Source organism: Mesoplodon bidens (assembly GCF_964165515.1).
Source record: "Mesoplodon bidens genome assembly, chromosome: 4".
NCBI lineage: Eukaryota > Metazoa > Chordata > Mammalia > Artiodactyla > Ziphiidae > Mesoplodon > Mesoplodon bidens.
Window position 1 is genome coordinate 152710930 of NC_138160.1, and position 24710 is coordinate 152735639.

The 24710-nt window shown below is 50.0% G+C and overlaps 1 protein-coding gene across 1 annotated transcript in view; it reads left to right on the forward strand.

Moving 5' to 3' along the window:
* CDHR2 (cadherin related family member 2) overlaps positions 1–24710 on the forward strand; it is a 40291-nt gene that overhangs the window by 7328 nt on the left and 8253 nt on the right. Inside the window, exons 2-19 of the mRNA XM_081233715.1 lie at positions 5842–5908; positions 6185–6256; positions 9944–10083; positions 10195–10248; positions 12574–12663; positions 14506–14595; positions 15220–15345; positions 15422–15565; positions 15646–15721; positions 15821–15936; positions 16058–16291; positions 17224–17379; positions 17463–17624; positions 17911–17972; positions 18244–18487; positions 20903–21142; positions 23068–23137; positions 23269–23874. Coding sequence (XP_081089841.1) covers positions 5857–5908; positions 6185–6256; positions 9944–10083; positions 10195–10248; positions 12574–12663; positions 14506–14595; positions 15220–15345; positions 15422–15565; positions 15646–15721; positions 15821–15936; positions 16058–16291; positions 17224–17379; positions 17463–17624; positions 17911–17972; positions 18244–18487; positions 20903–21142; positions 23068–23137; positions 23269–23874 — 2734 coding nt within the window. The 5' untranslated portion in view covers positions 5842–5856. The remainder of the gene's footprint in view (positions 1–5841; positions 5909–6184; positions 6257–9943; positions 10084–10194; positions 10249–12573; positions 12664–14505; positions 14596–15219; positions 15346–15421; positions 15566–15645; positions 15722–15820; positions 15937–16057; positions 16292–17223; positions 17380–17462; positions 17625–17910; positions 17973–18243; positions 18488–20902; positions 21143–23067; positions 23138–23268; positions 23875–24710) is intronic.

Consider the following 24710-nt stretch of genomic DNA (forward strand, 5'->3'; position numbering starts at 1 on the left):
GCTCTAGGGTGAGGATGAGGAAGTAGTGTCTGGAGTCTAATTGCTTCTCATGCAAACCTTCAACCAGTTTCCTGCCTTCAGGCCACTGCATACCTCTGCTTTCAGAGGGTCCTAGAACCTTCAATCCTTCAGGCTTGTTGGCGTTTTGAGCTTGCTTCTTGTGGGTGTTCTTTATGCCCATCCTTACTCTGGTTTTAACTATCATTGGCTTGATAAGGTGATCATCTCTCATCAATTCATTCCAATTCTAAAATCTTTACTATCATTTTAGTGGGGTTTCAAGAGGGAGGAAGTGGAGATCCATGTTGAACTGTCCATGGTTCACAGGAAGCGCCCTCCTCTACCCCTTACACCTCTTCTCACCCCTCAGATCTCTGCTGACATTTCACCTCCTCAGAGACTCCACCCTATGTGTTCCCATTATCTACTCCTGCAGAACAAACCATGCCAAGACTCACTGGCAAACAGCAACAGCAGTCATTTATTATGTTGGGAAATCTGCCATTTGGGCAGGGCTCAGTAGGGATGGCTCATCCGGAGGTAGAGGGACCATTTCAGGATGGCTCACACACATGGCTTGCTTACATAGGTGGGTGTTGCCTATCGACTGGTAGCTCGACTGGGCTGTGGGCCAGGAGCTTTGGTTCCTCTCCACATGATCCTCTTCAAGGAGCTGCTTGGGCTTCCTTATTGCATGGCTGCTGAGTCCCAGGAGCATGTGCTCCAAGAGGCAGGAAGGGGAAACTCCCAATATCATGAGACCAGGGCCTGGAAACTGGCACAGCATCTCTGGTGCCATATTCTGTTGATCAGTCACAGGGCCTGCCCAGATGTCTTAATTGTAAAACCTGTGGGATGTTTATTTTATTTTTTTTATTGAGGTATGGTTGCTGTACAATATTATATATGTTTCAGGTGTACAACATAGTGATTCACAATCTTTAAAGGTTACAATCCACTTCTAGTTATTATAAAATGTTGGCTATATTCCCTGTGTTGTACAATGTATCTTTTTAGCTTATTTATTTTATACCCAATAGTTTGTATTTCATCCCCTACCCCTATCTTGCCCCTCTCTTCCTTGTTCCCACTGGTAACCACTAGTTTGTTCTCTATATCTGTGTCTGTTTCTTTTTTGTGATATTCACTAGTTAGTTTTATTTTTTAGATTCTACATATAAATGATATGATACAGTATGACTTATTTCACTTAGTATAATACCCTCTAGGTCCACCCATGTTGCTGCAAGTGGCAAATTTTTATTCTTTTTTTATTGCTAAATAGTATTCTACTGTATGTATGTGTGTGTGTGTGTGTATATATATATATATATATATATATATATATATATATATCACATCTTTATCCATTCATATGTTGGTGGACACTTAGGTTGCTTCCATATATAGGCAATTGTAAATGATGCTGTTATGAACATTGGGGTGCATTTATGTTTTTGAATTAGTGTTCATTTTTTCCCAGATACATACATGGGAGTGGAATTGCTGGGTCATATGGTAGTTCTACTTTTAATTTTTTGAGAAACCTCCATGTTGTTTTCATAGTGGTTGTACCAGTTTACATTCACACCAACAGTGTACAAGGGTTCCCTTTTCTCCACATCCTCATCAACATTTGTTATTTCTGTTCTTTTTGATGATAGCTGTTCTGACAGGTGTGAGGTGATATCTTATTGTGGCTTTAATTTGCATTTCTCTGGTGATGCTCAACATCGAGCATCTTTTCATGTTTCTGTTGGCCGTCTGTATGTCTTCTTTGGAAAAATATCTATTCACATCTTCTGCCCATTTTTTAATCAGGTTGTTTGTTTTTATTGATGTTGAGTTATATGAACTGTTTATGTATTTTGGGTACTGAGCCCTTGTCAGTTGCATCATTTGCAAATATTTTCTCCTATTTGGTAGGTTGTCTTTTCGTTTTGTTGATGGTTTCCTTTGTTGTGCAAAAGCTTTTAAGTTTAATTAGGTCCCTTTTTAATTTTTGCTTTTATTTCCTTTGATTTAGGAGGCAGATCAAAAAAATATTGCTACAATTTTTGTCAAAAAGTGTTCTGCCTATGTTTTCTACTAGGAGGTTTATGGTTTACCAGTCTTACATTTAGGTCTTTAATCCATTTTGAGTTTATTTTTGTATATGGTATGAGAAAATTTTCTAATTTAATTTTTTACATATAGCTGTCCAATTTTCCCAGCACCAGTTATTGAAGAGACCATCTTTTCTCCATTGTATATTTTTGTGGTTTTTTGGCCACGTTGCACAACTTGTGGGATCTTAGTTCCCCAACGAGGAAAGTGCGGAGTCCTAACCACTGGACTGCCAGGGAATTCCCCAGGATTTTTAATTTATGCAGATGACGTAGTGACGACCTGGAGAGGCTAAAGCCATTGAAGGAAGATTTTATTACTCACAGTTCCCTAGAGGAGGGGGCATGCCACACCATGCAGGGCCATATGGGGAAGCACCAGGTTTGGTCAGGAGGCAGAAGGAGCAAGGGGAAAGCAGGGTCCAGAGCCTTTACTGCATTTTCCATGGGAAGGAAGGTGGGAAGGAAGCTGCAGGTTAAGCAGCTGAGCAGGCTTAGGATTGGATAGTTTGACTAATTTTGGCAGGTTATAGGAGTCATGCTTAGTCATCCAGTACCTGGTGCTGGGGAGACTTGAGGCAACAGGACTATTGGTTTGGTGTGTGAGCGTTGATAAAGGTGGCAGCTGGGAATACAGGCTTTGATTTGGTTGGTTTATATATGAGAGGAGTGTTTGCAGACAAATCACTTGTTATCTCTAAGAATTAGTTAGCCCTGATAGGGGCAGCCTTTCCCAGACCAGCAAGGCCCCCAAAATGTCAAAGCATCATAAAATACAGAAAATAAAAACATGATGAATGCACCAGATTCAAGGGGAGCAATTCTCACATCTTGCTGAGAGGAGTGTTAAAAAGTCTGGAGGCCTCTTTATCTGCCAGACTGCCTAAAGTAGTGTCCCCTTACTGTACTCTCGCAAGGCCCACATTCTCTTCCTTCATAGCACTTAATGCAGTAAACAATTAGACAGTACTTTCCTTGCTTGTTTAGGGTCTGTCTTATTCACTAAGCATAAATTTGGTGAAGGCAGCACCTTGACTGTTATACCTACTGGTGTATCCCCAGTGCTGGGAACAAGGTCTGGCACATAGTGGATCAAGGACACCCAATAAGTATTTGTTAGGGGAATGAATGGATAAATAAGGGTACTCAGCACAGAGTAGGTGCTCAGGAAATGCCAGCAGATATGTAAAATGACCAACCCTCTTGATGCCCCAGTAGATCTGGGCAAAGTTGGGCAAAGACAACTCTGAGTTAAAGGGGGAAGACTAAAGCTGGAACTTCAGGACAGGTGGAGGCAAGCCAAGCCCAGAGGATAGTGGCCAGATTGGTGCCAGTGTCCCTCTGGCTATCTAGGGGACATTGACCGAGAGGGGCCTGTGAGGTGACCAAGGCTGGCCAGGGCAGAATATGGGGCTCCCAATGATGAGGGGGGCAGAAGACAGACTTTTATCTTCTCCATAATAATAGTTGCTGACATTTTTTGCTAACATACTTTGAGCCAGGCACTGTGTAAGCCTCACACAGACCCTGTAGTGTAGGTGCTGTTATTATTCCCAATTTACAGATGGCGGAACTGAGGCCCAGAGAGGTTAAGTTACTTGCCCAAGTTTACACTGGATTAACACCCAGGCTCTCTAGCCCATATGTTTACCCCTTGCACCCTGCCCCACTTCTCAGGCTTTCCATATCAGGCCACTGGGATTACAGTGATTCACTGGCACACTCATTTATTCATTTCTGAAATGCCCCCTGATCTTGCCCTGGGCTTAGCCCTGGGCTCGGTCCTGGGGTCACAGAGATGAATCATACCTGGACCTTGCCTTCACATCTCTCCTGGTTTGGAGGGAGAGGCTGATCTGCAAAGACATAATGGGCCCTGAGAACTACAGAGGTTAGGCTAGGATCTGAGCAGCGTCTGGTGAGGTCTCTAGGCCAGCGCAGGAGTCAACTCCTCCTGTGGGAACACTGAAGGAGTGTCTGGACAGAAGATGACCTTGGGGCTGCTCATCAGTTAGCAAGGCAGGGAAAAGCATTCCAGAAAGAGGGAACTGCATATGCAAAATGAGGGAAAACGGAGTGGGTCTGTGGATGTGGGAGGTGTGAGGGAGGGAAGCAGGGCCGGATGGTCTGTTCAAAGCCTTTGTATGCAGTTTGGCAATGGGGAGCCACTGAAAAGTTTGGAGCAGGGGAGAAAGGTGATTAGAGGGAGTGAGGAAGGATAATTTTGGTTGACAGGACTTGATTAGAGACGGAAGGGAAGGAGACCTTGAGGAGGGCTGAGCCGGGGAGAGAGGAAGCCTGTTGCAGGATGGAGAGAAGTGTAAGAGGTTCAGGAACTGGACTGGATGTGGGACATTCGGGAGAGGAGGAGTCAAGGGTGATGGGGGAAATGGGCGATCCCTGAGGCAGGAACACAGGAAGAGGGGGAGGTGGTGGGAGGGAGAGGAGTTGTGGTTTCTGATGTGTTTCACGGTCAAGGTTCAGCTCTGGAAGCCATTCCTCACCCACCTCGGAGGGCCTGTCATATGGAGTCTGCCGTGGGTGAGGGTCCCTCCTTCTTGGTTCTCCCATAGCTTTGGAGCCGGGCTCCTCTGGAAAACAGCACTTGTCTCAGCCGCACTGGGGCAGGAGTGGGAGCTGCCCGGGACCCAGTGAGGGTGCTTAGCAGCAACTGTGTTCCTTTGTGTGCTTTATAGCTTTAACTTATCTTTGGAAAAGTTAATATATTCACTTAGCACGAAATCCAAAAGGTACACAAGAGTATGCAATAAAAACCCTGTCTTATGGAATGATCATGTAGATGCAAGCATGCAACACATTTTCTTGACAGAGAGCAAGAAGCATTTGCGAAATGTATCCTGCTCTCCCTCTTGCTTTGGTAACAATTGTCTTTGGGATGAAAGAGCCTTGGGGGTTCAGGTATCTCTCGAAGACAGTGAATCAAAGTCCCTCTTTCCCCAGGTGAGGGATAGCTTGCAATGTAAGATGACCAAGAAGACTGGGCAGGGCAGGGTTTTCCAAGCGTTCCTGCCCAGCTGTCAATCAACAAGAGGAGCACAAAGCCCTTCCCAAACTGACTTGACGAGGAAACCCTTCTGTTATGGGGCATCTTACAGGGCTGGGGTTCCATGGAGTACACTTTGAGAAAGGATGCAAAGGCAGCTATGAATTGTGTCAGCAAGTGAGACAAAGGACCGAGCCCCCCCGACAGAGACTCTGGATGGTCCTGGACAAGTCATAGTCCCTCTCCAGGCCCCTGATTTTGAAGGATGCTATTAGCTTGGACTTTAAACAGGCAGGTTAGTGCAGTGGTTGAGGGAATGAATTCTGGAGTTCAAAAGACCTGTTTTCAGAGCATGGTCTTGACATTGACTCTCTGTGTGGCCTCAGGCAAGCCCCTTAGCAGCCACCTAGTTGTAAGAATAAAGAGATTATGCATGTAATATACTTGGATCCATGCCTGCTACACAGTGGGCACTGAACCCTGGGGTCAAGTTCAGGGTCAGTCTCAGGCTGGGGCTCTAGACCAGGCTCAGCTACCCTGCCCCTCCCTGCCATGCCCTCCAACTCCCCGTCCCCTAGAACATCTGGCAAATGGGCAGAATTTGATAGGGGCCTGCGGGAGAACCTTGAGTGATGGAGGTGAGTCGGCCGGGTTCAGACCTGACTGATCAGGGTCCACCAGAGGAGGGAGGCCTGGGTTCAGGTGCCCCTCCCCTGATGCCTCTTCCCCCAGGTCCCTCCAGACGTGATGGTGCGGCCGTGGCTGTCCTGCCTCTTGCTTCCTGCCCTCATGGTGTCTGGTGGGTATCTCCCCTCTCCCACCAGGGAAGCACTCCTGTGGATCCTCAGTAGAACCCTCCAGAAGAGTGGGATGCTGCTTCATCAGCAAGCACCCAACTCCTATGGCCCAGCCCCGGGCTTGGCTGCTCTGGGGAGGCCTGGAGAGGAATCCAGTCCTGGGCCGGTGAGCTGGACTGAAAGTTCGCCAGTGGGACTGGTGTGGGCTCCCACAGGGGCAGATGGGGGTCAGTCTTTATGGAGGTGTCCAGATGTTCCAACACTCTGTGTCCCTACAGTGGCAGCCAACCTGGCCCCAACATTCCTGGCCAACATGTCATCAGTGAACCTGCCCGAGGACCTACCAGTGGGTGAGTAACTGTCCCTGTGCCCAGACTGCACCAAATACTTACCCACAAGAGGGCCCCAGGGTCTCCTCTGTGGGCTTGTTTGCCATCCCTGCAGCTCCACGGCTCGTCATGGGGCAAAGGTGGCCTGAAGGAAGTTTGTTCCAGAAGTTTGTTTTCTCCTTTGCAGCCTTTGGGTCGAGGGCCCTCACACAGCATCAAATAATCAAGACTCACCCCAAGAGAACATTCCTCCCATTTCCCATCTCTTTCAGTCTTTCTGATTTCCCAACGGAGACAGTATCCATTTGGTATCATTATTTCTCTTCTACCTCTCTCACTCGCTCATCTCTCTTCCTCCTCTGCTATTTTTTTTTTCAGACAGAAAGAGAGCAGGCTTTAGGCTCAGAGCCTTTCATGCACACATCTCACCAGAAATTGATACTTTTGCTGTCTTCGTTTGTAGAGTTACCTTCGCTCTATGGCGAGTGAGATGAGTTTTCTATGTACAGTAGCCATCTAGTTTGCTTTTAAAATAAATGTATTTACATGAAACAGTAAGTCAGTTAAAAGGAGGGTCATAAACAATGAGACGTGGGTGTGGTAATGATCTTGGCAGTGTACAGGAGTGAATGATGTTCATGAAATATTGTTTTGGATGAAGCCACAGGGACTGGATGCCAAATTCCCAGCAGGCAGGATGGGGGTTGAAGAAGCTGAAATGATAGATGACTGTATTCATTGGGATACAGGGTCAGCTGCGCATAACAGACCCCAAATAACAGAGCTGTAAACAAGGTCAAAGTTTCCTATTCTCTTACATAGTCATCTAGAGCAGTGAGCCCAGGGCTGTCAGAGGCTCTGTTCCATCAGGCAGTTCCATGCCCTATGCTTCTGGCATCAGGGACCCTCCTTCCATTTCCAGGTTCTGCCTCCCCTAGGGCCTGACCCTCATCCACATGGTCCCAGATGGCTCATGTCGTGCCCTATTCCAGTGAGAGCTGGAGGTAAGAAAGGGCCAAGAGGGCTCATTTCTTTCTCCTAAGGACAGGGCTCCAGATTTTACACATGTTACTTCTGCTCACATCTCATTAGCCAGAACTTAGCCACATGCCCTAGCTGCAAGGGAACTGGAGAAATGAGGTCTTTATTTTATTTAGCCATGTGCACAGCTCAAAATCTGGGGTTCTATTAGTCTGAGAGAAAGGGGGCTGTGAATACTGGGGGACAAGTTACAGTCTTTGTTGCAGTGTCAGAATTGGGACCCCAAATATCTAAATCTACTAGATGAGGCCAGAGACTGCATCAAAGGTGAAATCCAAAGTCTGGCTTGGAATCCAGAAACCCAGGTCTAGGTACATGAAGAAAGGGTGGGCGATGGGCTTCAGAGCCATGAAAGCCACATCCATTTGGATGTGGTTGCCAGGACAGCAAAGTCTACTAAGGGTTATATATATATATATATATATATATATATATATATATATTTTTTTTTTTGTGGTACGCGGGCCTCTCACTGTTGTGGCCTCTCCCATTGCGGAGCACAGGCTCCGGACGCGCAGGCTCAGCGGCTATGGCTCACGGGCCTAGACGCTCCGCGGCATGTGGGATCATCCCGGACCGGGGCACGAACCCGTGTCCCCTGCATCGGCAGGCGGACTCTCAACCACTGCGCCACCAGGGAAGCCCTAAGGGTTATATTAATAAAGGTTTAGATCCCAGGATGAGGGATTACATTCTGAGTTGGCACAATCCTCCCCGGAGGGCTGGGCTGAGGTCAAACTGTTTGGTATCTGTGAATACAACAGAGAAGTAGTACATACACGTTAATGATATTTTATGTATATTTTCATAGCTGTTTGGTCGTGGATAAACACACACACACCTCCAAACAAATGTCACAAACATATGTAACCCAAATGTCCTCAAGATCTCCATTCTTTTGGGTGATCCTTTAATGTCAGGTCTGATCTCAGCCAGACCAAATGAGGGTCTTTTCTTTGATAACCACAGGGCCCCTCTCTGGGCTTTCTTAAACCGAAGAGCAATTTCTTCCTTTCTGAGATGAATTGTATGGCTCTCTTGGGATGAGAAAGCATTTTCAGTCAGGTTTTTAAAAAATATTGTTTAGACCTTTTATTTTGAGGTACAATGTATATACAGGGAAGCACACCGACCCCCTCTCTGCCCTTCTAGTCACTCCCCGTCCTTTCTCTCCTGCAGAAGACCTGTTTTCTTAACACTCACACTGTATAATAGTTTAGTTTTGTCGGGCAGACTTTTTAAAATGCGTCAAATTTGAGTTTAAAGACAGAGACCTAATATATGTCTTTTATTTCTGTAGCTTTTATTGATTTATTTGTTACAGTTAATTCTTTTTCAGACAGACTTTAAAAAAAGCTTTTTCTCCCTGATCCTTCTTTCTGTGTCCATGAACACATGTGTACAGAGAAGAATTTACACATCCCCACTCACTTCCCATATTTCCTTGGGTATAAGGGCCATATCAGTTTACATTTTGACATTTTTGAATCAGGATGTGTCTTATATTTGAGAGAGTCAGTTAACAGAGTGACTCCCCACCCCAGCAGTCATTAAATTGACAGTGTGTCTCACAACAGAGGAAACATACTGTAGATACTAACAGCTTTCTAGCCCGATGGTCTACCTGGAGGAGGGGGCCTGGGTGGGAAGGGACCAAGCTTTCTAAGGGGTTTCTGGAGGAGCCAGAACTATTTGGTCAAAGAAGAGCAGACTCCAGATGTGCTGCCCAGACTGTCCCTGAAAGGCTGTCGTGGGCAAGGGTGGGGGCAGCCTGGTTCTCTGAGACCCTCAGGCTGGGTGCTTGGCCCCACCACCATGTCACTGTTCTGGCACTTTTGCTTTTGTAGGCCTCTCCCTCTAGAAAAATACATTAAAAATATACTTTAATATACTGCATGGGCATAAAGGCAAATATCCTGAGGGCTAGATTATAATCATTTATTCCTTCTGATTTTTTTTTACTGTTTGAAAAAATGAGGTATAATTGACATACAATATTATATTAGTTTCAGGTGTACAACATAATGATATATTTGTAAAAATTTCAAAATGATCACCACAGTAAGTCTAGTTAACATATGTTACCACACATAGTTACAGATGGCTTTTTTTTTTCCCTTGGGATGAGAGCTTTTAAGACCTAACTCTTAATAATTTTCAAATACCCAATACAGTATTATTAAGTCTAGTCACCATGCTGTACATTACATCCTCAGGACTTATTTATTTTATAACTGGATATGTGTACCTTTTGACCCTCTTCACCCATTTCTCAGTCCCCTGCACCCCACCTCTGGCAACCACCAATCTTCTCTGTATCTATGAGCTTGGTTTCTTGTTTTTAGATCCCACATGTAAGTGAGATCATACAGTATTTGTTTTCCTTTGACTTATTTCTCTTAGCAGAATTCCCTCTAGGTCCATCCATGTTGTTACAAATGGCAAGATTTCATTCTTTTTTTAAGGCTGAAAATTTTCCACTGTACATGTATATCACATCTTCTTTACCCATTCATCCATTGATAGACATTTAGGTTGTTTCCATGTCTTGGCCCTTCTAATTTTAAAAGAAGCTTTGACATTCTTGTGGGCCTCATGGGCAGCTTGGCCAGGCCAGCATTGAACTAGGTGATCGTGGACGCTGTGCATTCCCTGTCCCGTCTGCAGGTGCTGAGGTCTTCTGGCTGATAGCTCAGGACCAGGAAAATGACTCTCTGACCTATGAGATTAGTGGCTCCTATGCCTACTTCTTTAGTGTCACCCGGAATACTGGGGAAGTGAAGCTGGCCAAACTTCTGGACTATGAGGTAAAGGGAAGCAACCTGAGAAGGTCTCGTGCAGGATTGGGGAGGTAGGGAGGGCTCTGGTGGGCACCCGAACAGGACTTACCTTGGTTCCCTTCTCTCTGCCCATTGCAGACACTCGACTGGTTTTCCATCTACATCTCTGTGAGCGACGGTCACAACAACCCAGTGAGTCAGAAGTGGAGAGGGAAGGGAGGTCCAGGGATCAGAGGGCAGGGGACTGAGGGCCCACCGCTAATTGCCCACCGCAAATAAGCAGAGAGAGCCCCAGCTAACAAAAAATGAATTGAATGTTTATTTTTATCGAAATTATACTTCTCCATTTTTCATCATACAATATTAACCAAGATTTTAGTATTTATTATAATTTATATTAATTATACAAATATATGGTTTATCTTCTGTGTATTTTGTATATCTATTGTATATCATTAATTACATTATTATTTTTTAAAAGATTTATGTATTATTTTTTATTTATTTTATTTACTTTTTTTTTTTAAGATGTTTGGGGGTAGGAATTTATTAATTAATTTATTTATTTTTGCTGTGTTGGGTCTTCGTTTCTGCGCGAGGGCCCTCTCTAGTTGCGGCAAGTGGGGGCCACTCCTCATCGCCGTGCGCGGACCTCTCACTATCGCGGCCTCTCTTTTTGCGGAGCACAGGCTCCAGACGCGAAGGCTCAGTAGTTGTGGCTCACGCGCCCAGTCGCTCCGCGGCATGTGGGATTCTCCCAGACCAGGGCTCGAACCCGTGTCCCCTGCATTAGCAGGCAGACCCTCAACCACTGCGCCACCAGGGAAGCCCCTATTTTATTTACTTTTGACTGCATTGGGTATTAGTTGCAGTACGCAGGATCTTCGTTGAGGCACGCGAGCTATTCGTTGTGGCGTGTGGGCTTCTCTCTAGTTGTGGCGCATGGGATCCAGAGCACATGGGCGCTGTAGTTTGCAGCAGTCGGGCTCTAGTTGAGGTGCGAACTCAGTAGTTGTGGCGCATGGGCTTAGTTGCCCCGTGGCATGTGGGATCTTAGTTCCCTGACCAGGGATTGAACCCGTGTCCCCTGCGTTGTAAGGCAGATTCTTTACCACTGGACCACCAGGGAAGTCCCAATTACATTATTAACTTGTATTAATATACTTATTAATAAAAAAACAAGTGCCAAATACCTCCCTACCCTCTCTCCACTGAGGTCATCACTTTCAACCCCTTTGGCTGATGGGTTGGTCTCAGTGTTCATGTTTCTCAAGTTATACAGCTGTGTCTTGTGTCTGTGAAAGTTGGGGGTTTTGTCTTTATAACCTATTCCCCAAACCCTATCCATTAAAAAAATCATTTTAATGACTTGAATATTCATAAATACTTTCTCTTTGTAAACATTTAAAAAAGTGCAGATAAAGCTCAAGTCCCCTTGGGCAACCCTTCCCAGCCCACTCCCACCTGAAGTGTCCGCCATCACCGTGTTCTTTTCTATCCATCGCTAAACACTGGCATGCATATATGCATCCACGGAAGAAAGATGATAGTTTTGGGTGCATTTTCTGAAATCCAAGTGAGATCCTACTGCATATATGGTCTTGAACTGCCTTGTCGACTCAACAATCAGCTTTGGAAGACTTCCCTGGTGGTCCAGTGGCTAAGACTCTGTTTTTCCACTACAGGGAGCCCGGGTTCGACCCCTGGTCAGGGACGTTCCGCATGCCGCGGGGTGCGGCCAAAAAACAACAATTGGCTTTGGGGTCCCTTCTGTGTCTGCACATGAGTCTTCTGTTTCCTGTATGTCTATACCCCAGTGTGGGGACTATACGCACCACCGTGCTTAGCTGGTCTCCTCAACACTTAGGTTGTTCACAGCTTCATGCTATGGCTAACAAAGCTAAAAGAAACATTCTTGTAATAGGACATTTTAGATTTTTTTTTAATGACCTAATGATTTCCACAACATACTCTCCAAATAGTTCAGTAAATCTGTGGAGAGAAAAACTAAATAAGGGGTAAATCTGGATGAAGTGTATCAGGAATTCTTTGTACTGTACTTGCAACTTTTCTGGAGTTTGAAATGGTATCAAATAAACACGGAGGGGAGAGGGGGAAGCTGGGGCAAAGTGAGAGTAGCATCAACATGTATTCACTACCATATGTGACATAGATAGCTAGTGGGAAACTGCTGCACAGCACAGGGAGATCAGCTCGGTGCTTTGCGACGACCTAGAGGGGTGGGATAGGGAGGGTGGGAGGGAGGCTCAAGAGAGAGGGGATATGGGGATATATGTCTGCATATGGCTGATTCACTTTGTTGTACAACAGAAACTAACACAGCATTGTGAAGCAATTATACTTCAATAAAGATGTATAAAAAAAAAGTCACCCCAGACACCACCTAATTGTCCTCCTGAGAAGCTATACCAACTTGCACTCCCATCCTGATGCTCCTGACTTTGTTTTCTCAAGCTCCCACGTTTTCTGGGCTCACCTGGGCTTTCTCACTTGCAGGTGCAGAAGCAAATGCAGGTGATCGTGGAGGACAGAAATGACAACGTACCCATTTTCCAGAACACAGACTTCTCCACCAGAATCAGTGAGGTAACATCTGCCTTAACAGGGTGTGTGTGTAGGATGCAGACATCCCACAAATGTGCTTAGAGTGGGAAGGACCAGAGATAGCCAGCAGGGCATCCAAGATTGGGAAGTGCACCTCCTAGAAAGGGCAGCTGCAGGAACCAAATTCAGGGGGTTGCATGTAACCCCATGTACCATAGTTACAGCAACGTTTTGCAATCTATCAGACTGGATTGGAATGCTTTAAGTTATGATAGTCAGAGGTGGTGGGGGGGAAGGAGTTGATTTTCTCATGTTTCTTTAAAAATTTAACAGTATATCTGACTTTAGGCATGGCTGGATCCAGGTACTCAAGCCATGTCATCGAGAAGAGATTCCTCTCCACCTAGCGGCTCTGCTTCTCTTGTTGCCACCATCCTGGGGTGGGGCGAGCAGTTCTCCCTTATGGTGATAAAAGTGTCTCCCAGCATCTCCAGGCTCACATCCCACCAGCTTTGCAATTGCAACACAGACTGTCTCTTTCTCAGTGGTCCCAGCCAAACCCCCAGGACTGACTCTCATTGGCCCATTTTGGGTCAGGTGCCCATCAGTTGAGGAGTATGGAATGCTCCAGTTGTCTAGGTCTGCATCATGTGCTTTCCCCTCCAGCAAGAGGAGCAGCCCCACTTGAACTGCATAGGCAGGGAGGAGGTTTCCCAGTGGTCCCAGGGCAGCAAACACAACACCACTCCTGAATCTTCATTACCACGTGGCTTCAAAGTCCAGACAGGTGTGGATCCCCCTCCCCGAGGCCAGACCTAAGGCTGGTGAGGTTCAGACAGCCCTTCAACAGGCTCTGATTTGAGCGCCTACTGTGTGTCTGGCACTGTCCTTGGTGCTGAGGGTATCCAGTGAAGACAGACTTGGTCGCCACCTTTGCAGCTCACATTGTAGTGAAGAGCACAGACAACAAAACATTTAATCAACAAAGCATTAAACAAACAAGATTATTTCAGATGGTGATGAGCTCTATGAAGAGCATAAAACATGACTGGGGAGGGGCCTGCTTTAAGTTGAGCCAGTCAGGAAAATCTTCTCTGGGTAGATGACATCCAAGCAGAACTAAATGTTGAGGAGCCAGCATGGGCTGCTCCAGGAAAAGGATAGTCCAGGCAGGGAACAGCAGCTGCAAAGGCTCTGAGGTGGGAATCAGCCTGGAGTGCTGTAGGCATAGCCAGGAAGCTGGTGTGTGTCGGGGGAGGAGGCTGAGGAGGAGGTGAGGTCAGAGAAGTGGGAAGTGGCCTGACCCTGGAGGGCCATGTAGGCAGTCTGGACAGTATTCTGGGCAGAATGGGGGAACCACTTGTTGGTTTTGAGCACGAGACTGATGTGGTCTGGTTCAGGATTTTCAAAGATCTTTTTGGCCATCGTGAAGAAATAGTGAGGGTGTAGACAGGTCCTAGAGAAAAAGCCTCCCAAAAGAACCTTCCAGCTCTGCGGGGTGCTGTGTGGAACCTATTGCTGGAGGCTACAGAGAACACACAGGGCTGTTTAAGCAGGGGAGTGGCACAGCCTGAGCTCTGGAATGATCACTCATGGTGGTTCTGAGGGGCGCTGCAAATCAGAAGCCAGCTCAGGTTTCAGGGAGGCTGTGTGGGGGGAGGAGAAGGGGGAACTCTGCTCCCTGCCTCCATCCAGATGCCCCCAGAGGCCCAGCCCAGGTGGGAAGGAAAGGGGGACATCTGTGGAATGCTGGGTTTCAGGTTCTGGAAGGTCCATCGCTATCCCCGTGGTACAGTTGGAGGCACTGAAACTCCAGGATGGGGCATGATGTGCTTGGGCATGGAGATGTGTTGGAGCTCAGAGGTGACAAAACCCTTGTTACAGACCCTGCCGGTTGGCTCCCTGATTTTCTCTGTGCTGGCCACGGACAGAGACACGGGGTCCGGAGGCGCCGTGGTGTACTCCATAGTGAAGGTAAGTGTGTGCGGGTCCACGTGGGAGTGTGGGCGCCACGTCTCCTCATGGCCACCAGGGGGCAGCATCTCCCACACAACCTGCAGGGACCTTCGGAGCAGGGGCTCTGCGACGGCCCAGCCCTGGTCCCCACGCTTTCCTCTGGCCCCCCCTGGACCTCATTTGGCCCAGCCGCCTAAGGAGGGTGCCTGCTGCAGACCGGGCCCTCCTTCCCACCCTCTCGCCTGGGGCACTGTCTGTATCTTTGCCCGGTTAGCGTCACACCACCTGATGGCTGAGGCAATCTTGGCTTCGAAGAATAGGAAATCAAGGCTCAGAGAGGTCCAGGGTCTTGTCCAAGGTCACACAGACAATGACGGGTGTGACCCCAGTTCTCACGAAGACACATTGGCTAGCCACGGCCCCCATCACTGAGCGCCCACCACGTGCCTGGAACCTACCTTAGCTCGCTTGACCCTGTTTTCGTCCCACTGAGGCGATATCTAGCCCATTTCCCAGGCTCAGAGAGGTTAAGTGACCTGGTGAGGTTGAGAGCAGAGCCAGGATTCGACCCCAGGTCTCTCAGAGCAGGTCCTGGGGGCAGGGCCGTCCTGGGGAGCCTGGCCTGACTGTGCACTGCCTCAGGTCATCCCTAGCACGGACAGCAGTGAGTACCTCTTTGGGATCCTGCCCAACGGCTCCATCATCCTCAACGGCAGCCTCAGCTACAACAACAAGAGTGCCTTCTATCAGCTGGAGCTGAAGGCCTGTGTGAGTGCGGGCGCAGGCGGGGTCAGGGGCGTCGAGACCCGAAGCCCCGGCTTCACGGAGACCCATCTCCTGGCAGGACTCGGGCGACAATTACAACAGCATCGCCGTCCAGTGCTCCTCGCCTGTCTTCGTGTCCATCTCTGTAATCGACCAGCCAGACCTGGACCCCCAGTTTGTCAGGGAGTTTTACTCGGCCTCTGTGGCTGAGGATGCACCCCAGGTGTGCCAAGGAACTGGAGGGGTCTGGGTGGAGACAAGAGGTGGGGAAAGGGTCTGGCCACTGACCACGCCTTCTTGCAGGGAACCTCGGTGCTGAAGGTGGAGGCCATGGATGGCGACAGAGGCATCAATGACCCTGTGATCTACAGCATCTCCAGTGAGAACGAGGTGTCCCCAGGCTGGGGCTGAGGCAAGGGAAGGGGTGGGGGCTCCATCAGAGCCACTGGAAGCAGCTGCTCCTGCTGCCTTTTCCCAGACTCCACAAGGCCTGGCTGGTTCGACATTGGGCCAGACGGGGTGATCAGGGTCAACGGTTCCCTGGACAGAGAGCAGCTGCTGGAGGAAGATGAGGAGGTGCAGGTGCAGGTCACGGTGAGTGAGAGGGCCACTGCCCACTTTGTACTCTGACTTTCTAAACTCTGACCTTTGATCTCAGCTCTCTCTGAATGCTAGTTTTCTGACCTCTGCCTCTCGGCCTCTGCTGTGCTCTCAGGCCACCGAGATGCACCCCAACATCTATGGGCAGGAGGCCAAGGTGAGCATATGGGTCACGCTGAGAGTGACAGACGTCAATGACCACAAACCTGAGTTTTACAACTGCAGCCCCCCAGCCTGCACCTTCACCCCCCAAGAGGCTCAAGTCAACTTCACTGGCTACGTGGACGAGCACGCCTCCACCCACATCCCCATCGATGACCTAACCATGGTGGTCTACGACCCAGACAAGGCAGGGGCACCCAGACCATGCGCGGCATGGGTGGAAGTGATGGTTGGGAGATCGCTGGGCGAGGGAAGTGGCGAGTGACCAGCAGAGTGTGGTACCACAGTGCTCGGCGGGGCAGCGGGCAGTGGGCAACAGTGGTGCTGACCGTGAGTGGTGGTTGGAGTTGATGGGTGACATTTGTAACTGCTGAGTGATGTTGAGCTGGCTGCTAGTCTTGTGTTCAGGGTGGTGCTACGTGGTGGGGAACAGAAAGGCAGCACTGAGTGGAGGTTGGTCCTGGATGCTGGGTAATGTTGAGTGGAATGTAATTTTTGGCGGTGTTGAGTAGAGGGGGTAGTGATGTGTGGATGGTGAAGTTGTGGGGTGCTGGGATAGTACTGGGTATTGGGGGATGTGGGCAGTTTTGAGCACAGTGTGGTCTGGGTGGGTGTCAAGTTGGAGGGTATTCCTAGGTGGAGGTTGATACTGAGTGGTGGGTGATTTGGGTAGTATTGAATGCTGAATAACTATGGATGGTGTTTGGTAGTATTTGGTGATAATGAGTTGGTACAAAATGTCGACTGGAGGGTGATATTGGGTAGTGGTGGATGGGTGGGTGTGTTGAGATGGTGGTTGGCCTGACTGGAGAGGGGTGTGGAGTAGAAGGGGTGTGGATAATGGACCGATGTTGGACATTGATGATGTTTGGTGGTGGTATGGGTGGTGGAGGGTGGTGCATGGTGGCTGGTATGGAAGACTCAAAGGGAGTGAGGGGTGTGTGTCCAGGCGCTGCAGCCCAGGCTGGGGCCTCGGGTAGGTCTTCTTCTGATGAGCCCACATTAACAGGGACTAGTGACCAGTCTACCCTCCTGGGACCTGTGGCCAGGGATTGGGAGAAAGATGCAGGTGGGTACATTGCAGGAGTGGGGTCCCTAATATACAGCCCACGTCTACAGGGCAGCAACGGCACCTTCCTTCTATCCCTGGGAGGCCCTAATGTTGAAGCCTTCAGCGTCTCCCCGGAGCGGGCGGTGGGCTCAGTGGATGTGCAGGTGCTGGTGAGAGCACCGTCGCTGGTGGACTATGAGACACAAACGGTGATGCTGGTGCAGGTGAGGGGTGCTCTGGGGCACCACGGAGAGCGGGCCATGGGGTGCTCCAGTCCCAATGCCACTGCCTCTTCCCCTGTCCTCAGGTTGTGGCCACTGACTCAGTCAGCAGAAGCTCCTCGGTAGCCTTGGTGACCATCCACCTTAGAGAGATTAATGATCACAGACCCACATTCCCCCACAACCTGTACAACCTCAGTGTCTTCGAGCACAGTGCGGTCGGCTATGTGGTCACCAACAGCATCCGAGTGAGTGATGGGGGACAGGGCTGGGCAGGGCTGGGAGAGATGCGGAGATTGGCCGGCCTGGGGCTGTGGCCCTGCTGGAGTCCCTGTATCATCTGATGTCAGTGGGGGCCAGCAGGTGTGTATGCGCGTGCGCATGTATGTGATGTCTATGTGTCAGTCTGAGTGTGTCGGAGGTTTCTCCCTTTGGGTCAGGAAGCAGGACGGCCCTGTCCTCATCAATTGCACGGTTGACAGTGCGGGTATGGCTTCTGCTCAGTGTCTCATTATCTATCTCTCTGCCTCACAGGCCTCCGACCCAGACACGGGCGAGGGGGGGCGCATCACGTACAGCCTGCTTCCGGGGAATGGGTAAGTTAGCTGGGTGGGCAGCGGACAGGTGGGCGAGGGGCACCCAGGCTCACCTCTCTGCCTCACAGCAGGGCTGGAGGAGTCAGATAAAATATAGGGTACCCAGTTACATTTCAATTTCAGATAAACGATGAATGGGGTTTTTTTTTAGTACAAGTAGGTTGCAAATATTCCATGGGATGTCCTAAAATATTTTTCATTGTTTATCTGAAATGCACATGGAAGTGGGCATCCTGTATCTTTATTTGCTCCATCTGGCCACGCTGCACAGGGCGGACATCTTTGCGGTGGATCCAGACTCGGGGACGGTGACGGTGAGAAACAGTGAGCTGCTGGATCGGGAGAAGCAGGCCGAGTACTACCTCACGCTGCTGGCCACGGACGGTGGGAACCTGTCATCCTCCACCACACTGCAGATCGTCGTGCTGGACATCAATGACAACAAGCCCGTGGTCAGCGGCTCCTACAACATCTTTGTCCAGGAAGAGGAAGGCAATGTCTCCGTGACCATCCAGGTGCGAGCCGGCCTGTAGCTGATGGGTGGGACGGGCACACGGCACCATGCCTGCCTCTGTAGTCATGCTGGTCCTGGGTTGGAATCTGGGCTCTGCTGTGTAGTCCTGAGAAAGTCACTCAGTCTCTCTGGGCCTCCGTTTCTTCTTTGGAAAGTGAGGACAATCTCAGTACTTATTCCCAGGGTCATAACGGATGTAAAGTGCTCGGCACAAGGCCTAGCACAGAACAAGCCCTCAAAAACATATTGCTCTTTTAAATTCAGGCCACTGCCTCATTCCAAAAAGGATTTGAGGTGGCTTAGATTTTAAAGTGTGATAAAAGAAATAAGGAAAAAGAGAAAATAAGGATGGTATTTTTTTAAAGTGCACAAAGGTAGAAGCCAAACAATTGCTAGGAGTGGGCTGAATACTCAGTTCTGAGCTTCCTCATGGCCAAAGCAAAAGTGGAAATGAGATCAGAGGTCAGGTTCACAGACTCTGTGAGATAAAAACCCACTACTGGCTCCAGAGGAACACTGGAGAGAAGCTTCTCCCCTGATTCTGAGGCCTTCAGAAGCTTCTCCACTGAGTCATCTGTAAGGGGATCTTGTGAGAATCGAGACACCAGGTCCTCGGAATGACAATCACATGGCCATGGAGCCCTCCCATCTTTCTGGGGCTTGTGGTTTCCAGAGTACATTCCCATCCCTGATCTCTTGACAAACTTATGAAGTAGGTGCTCTAATGCTCCCCATTTCACGGAAGGAGAAAACTGAGGCTCAAAGAGGTTAAGTGACTTTTCTGTGGTTATACAGCCAGTCCGTGGCAGTGCTGAAACCTGGGCCTTTCTTCATGCACCTCAGTGCTCCCCACCCTGGTCTGTGGGCTCTTTGGGGCAGGAGCATTTCAGATCTGCTGCCAGAAGCATGGTGTCCAGTGTGAGGCCTGAGAAGTGCTTGGTGAATTAACCGGCCTGAGTTCAGAGTGCCAAGGAATGAACAGAGTTTTTCATTTCATAAACACGATCCCAACAGATCTGAAACAAAAACCTGAAGGTGGCAGTGGGCAGAGAGGAGGAGAAAGAATTGGATCCAAGTGGGACTAGCCCAGCTCTGTATTCAAAGCCATATTTGCTGAGCACCTACTATGCACCAAGCCCTTTGCTGGGCCCTGGGTCCTCCGAGATGAATCCACCATAATTCCTGCCTTCAGGGAGGGTGGCGGACCATCATCCAAGGGTGTCACTTGTGCTGTACTGAAGGTAGCACAGGGGTTGTGGAGGACCAGGGGAGGCACCAATCTGACCTAGAGTCAAGCAGACAAGGTGTAGAGGGCATTCATGTGTATGTGCAAAGGCCTGGTGGCAGGGAAGAGCATCTTGTGCTCTCCGTGCTGGATCACCCCAAAAACACACTAAGCATGTGTTCAGGATCTTGGTAGGACAGACAGACAGACAGACAGACAGACAGACAGACAGACAGACACACACACATAGATTGGATGAAGAATTTCAGCTATTTAAAAAATACAGCACTGAAGTAGTCATCATGGGAAAATCAGAATCTTGTTGGACTTCACACTTATTTATTTATTTGGCTGTGCCGCATGGCTTGTGGGATTTCAGTTCTCCAACCAGGGCTTGAACCCGGGCTACAGCAGTGTAAGCCCAGAATCCTAACCACTAGGCTACCAGGGAATTCCCCCACACTTTTTTTTTTTTTTTTTTTTTAGTTTATGGCTGCGTTGGGCCTTCACTGCTGCGTGCAGGTTTTCTCTGATTGCTTTAAGCTGGGGCTACTCTTCGCCGCGATGCGCGGGCTTCTCATTGTGGTGGCTTCTCTTGCTGCGGAGCACAGGCTCTAGGCGCATGGGCTTCAGTAGTTGTGGCTCGCAGGTTCCAGAGCGCAGGCTCAGTAGCTGTGGCGCACGGGCTTAGTTGCTCCGCGGCCTGTGGGATCTTCCCGGACCGGAGCTCGTACCCGTGTCCCCTGCATTGGCAGGCGGATTCTTAACCACTGCGCCACCAGGGAAGCCCCCCAACACACTTATTTTTGTTTGTTTATTTTAAACTTCGACTGTCTATATTATACTGCCCCCACTCCTCCCTCCCCACTAGAATATCAGCTCCGTAAGGGAACTGTCTTGATCATGGCTCTATTCCCAGTACCTAGAACAGGGGTGGGCATGTGATAGGTAAACAGTTGTGGGATGAATGAATGACCTCAATGTTTCAGACCTCAGAAGCTCTTGAAAGCTGTTGGTCTGGCCCTCTCAGATGCAAGACTGAGACTGGAAGATTGGGGAGCATCCCTCTAGCTTCAGGCCCAGTTACTGCCCTCATGGGCCAGCGCTGGAGGGGGAGTCCAGACTGCAGGGCAGGGGCTGGGGCCGGGGAGCACCTGATGGCTGACGTCCCAACCCTGCTTACCTGCACAGGCTCACGACGATGACCACCCAGGCACCAACCACAGCCTTCTACACTTCAGCCTGCTGAGCAGCCCCTACAGCCACAACTTCTCAGTGGACCCCGACAAAGGGATCCTCAGAAACCTGGGGCCCTTGGACCGAGAGGCCATCAACACCACCCTGGGGGGCCGCATCGTGCTGACCGTGCGCGTGTCTGATTGTGGAGAGCCTGCCCTCTGGACTGACGTCAATGTCACTGTCACTGTGGAGGTAAGGTCTGGCTCAGCCGGGGACAGGGTCCAGGATGAGCCCTGTACTGGGGACTCCTGAGCAGATGGCCAGCTCCCTGTCCTCCCAACTCAAGACACATTTCTGCCCTTTGCAGTGCAGTGGGTAAAAGAGTTCTGGAACCAAGCTGATGGGTCAGAATCCTGGCTCATTTGTTGTGTGGTCTTAGGCAATTGCTCAACTTCCCTGTGTTCTCAAGTTCCTCATCTGTAAAATGGGGCTGAAAATAACATAAAACGAGTTAAAAAATGGAAAGTGTTTCAAAGAATGCCCGGCCCAGAGAATACACTCAGTGTATACCTGGTCCTGCAAGGGAGGGATTGGTTAGCACCATTTTATTGATCAAGGGACTAAGGCACACAGAGGTTCAGTAGCCTGCCTCGGGTCACAGAATGGGGTTTTGAATCCAGTCTGTCTGGTTCTAAGGCTGCCACTGGGTCACAGGCACCTTCCTCTACAATGTCCACAATGTGGTTGGTGCCCCCTCGGGTTGTGCAGTGCAAAACCTGCACCACCCCACACAGCAGCCCTGTTTCCCACTGGGTTGGGATGTGCCGCTTTCCCACAAGGATCAGAATGAGACCTCAGGGAAAATAGAGAAACAGAAGTCAGATGAGGACTTTCCAGCTGTCCTTGGGGTGGAAGTTGGTCGCAGAGAAGGAAGAAAGCAAAATTGCATTTCCTGAGCGAGAAGGGTCCTTTCACACCCATGAGCTCTGTGAGTAGGGAGGACCACTCCACTCTGCAGATGAAGATGAAGTCACATGTGAGGAAGAGGTGGAGCTGGACTGAACTCAGAGCTGTGCTCCTAGCCCCTCCTGTGAGTTAGGACGACCTTGAGAATGCAGTTGGCCATGTGCACGGAGGCAGTAATGCCATCTCTGGGAAATCGCCCTCAGAAATTACATCTGGGGGCTTCCCTGGTGGCGCAGTGGTTGAGAGTCCGCCTGCCGATGCAGGGGACACGAGTTCGTGCCCCGGTCCGGGAAGATCCCACATGCCGCGGAGCGGCTGGGCCCGTGAGCCATGGCCGCTGAGCCTGTGCGTCCGGAGCCTGTGCTCCGCAAGGGGAGGGGCCGCAACAGTGAGAGGCCCGCGTAACAAAAAAAAAAAGAAATTACATCTGGTTAAGGGGGAGAGGGCTCAGTTTTCAAAGATGTTCGCTCTACCATTATTTAGAAAAAGCTGAAAGCAAAAGCAGAGACCTCTGCGCCATCCTGGGGAAGGACTGGGAAAGCCAAGGGCGCCCAGCACGCACCAGCATCAGGGGAGGAAGCACAGGCGGAGTTGGCCTGATGCTGTGACAACAGGGGCAGCACTCTGTCTGGGCGGGGTGACCAGGGCTGGAGAGGGAAGGCGAGAACAGAACACAGCGGGCGTCTCAGGACAGGACCAGGTCAAGTCCTGGCAGGTGCCCCCAGCCCAGCCCCACCTGAGCACAGAGTGAGTGTCTTGGGGTCGACCGAGGGCAGGAGGGACAGGAGAAAGGAGGGGACCAGGGAAATCTTGGGCCTTTGTGGCATCATGGTGGTATTGGAGCCAACCCAATAAATCCGAGAGATGGGGAGTCAAGCTGGGCCAGACAGGGACACAGGTGGGGACTCAGAACTATCCGTCCTAAGAGCAGGGTCTAAGACGGCTCTGAGTGGTGCACAGGGAAACAGAGTGTACACCAAACTTCAGAGTACCGCCACAGACCTCTGAGCCCCAGGGGTGGGGTCTGGGCGAGTTCTGTCCGCTTGAAGTCTGTTTCATCATCTAGGAAGTGGGCAGTGCTGTCTGAGGAGACCTGGACAGAGAGTCTGGGCCTCGGGCCAGGGGAAGTATTGGCTTCCCAGACTGGCTCTGGGGAGGCTGAACCTGGGGTCTCCTGAGTTTCCTGGGCTCAGAACTGCCTCTGTCTGCAGGACATCAATGATAATCTGCCCATCTTCAACCAGTCCAGCTATTCCTTCTCAGTGAGGGAGAGGGACCCAGGTAAGTCCTCCCTCGGCCAGGCTGTACGACCCCTTCGAGGGCAGGCCTGAAGCCCCCAAGGGGGGTGAGGACAGAGGATGCCCCCAGTGGCCGGGTCAGGGGTCCCTCCACACTCCGCCCCTCATTCACAGGAGTGCTGGTGGGCGTGGTGGAGGCCTGGGATGCAGACCAGAAGGAAGCCAACAACCGCATCAGCTTTAGCCTATCAGGGGGCGGTGCCAACAACTTCTTGCTCCGAGGCTTGGTGCTGGGGTCTGGGTGGGCAGAGGGCCACCTCTGGCTGCCCTTGGACATGAGCCTGGACTATGAGACACAGGACTTCTTCAATCTGACAGTGAGTGCTGAGAGCCCAGACCCCCAGGGGCGTGACGCCACAGCAAAAGTCCTCGTGAATGTGGAGGACGTGAATGACGTGCCACCCACCCTGGACTCAACCTCGCTCCGGGGCATCCGTGTGGCTGAGAATGGCTCGCAGCACGGTATAGTGGCTGAGGTGGTGGCCCAGGACAGGGACACCATGTCCCAGTTGGAGGTACAGCTTGTGAACGTCATCTGTACCAAGGCTGGGGTCGACGTGGGCAGTCTGTGCCATGGCTGGTTCTCTGTGCTGGCCAACGGCTCTGTGTTCATCAGTCAGAGTGAGGTCATCGACTATGAGACCTGTGACCTGGTCACGCTGGTTGTGCGGGCCTATGACCTCACAACGGACCCCCGCTTCCAGGCCTACAGTGACAATGGTGAGGCGGCCTGGCCTGCAGGGCACAGCAGGCTGTAACATAGGGGCTGTGGGAAACAACTGGCACCTGCAAGGTCTGGGTTCAAATTGTGGCTCCAGCCCTTACCAGCTGTGCCACTGGGAAAGTCATGACACCTCCCCAAGCTTTAGTAGCCCCATCTGTCAAGTGGAGCTGGGTAGTAGGTTGGCTGCGAAGATTAAAGGAGGATATATACGTAAAGCATTTCGTGCAGTGTTTGGCACGTAGGAAGCACTTAATTAATGCTATTATGTTGTGAGGCAGCGTAAAAGAAAGAGCACAGTTCAGAGCCAGATGTGCACTCAGATCCCACCTCTGACACCAAGTAGCAATAACAATCACATTAACAGCTATAGCATATACTGAATCCTTACTACAGCCAAGAGCTACGCCAGATACCTTGCAAACATTTCTTCATTTTATTCCCACACAATCCATGTGGTAGGTGGTCCTTATCCAATTTTACAGATGAGGAAACTGAGGCACAGGGTGGGCAGTTCAATAATCTAGATTACACAGCTAGTAAGTGTCAGAATAATGTTGTGGTCAGGTGGAACATACCTGGTTGGGCTCAATCCTGGCCCACTGCTCTTGCTATGTGACTTTGGACAAGTTGCTTATCCTCTCTGAGGTCTGGGGAGGATTCTCCCTCCTATGAAGGCCAGAGGAGACTGAGTCAGCATCCTGAGTCAGGAGCAGGGGAGGGCACTGAGCATGGGAGATGCATGGGAGGGAGGCTGCTAGGAGCAAGACTGAGGACCAGACTTTCTGGGTCAGGTGTTTGCTTAGATACCAAGGCCAGCCAACATTTCCCCCCT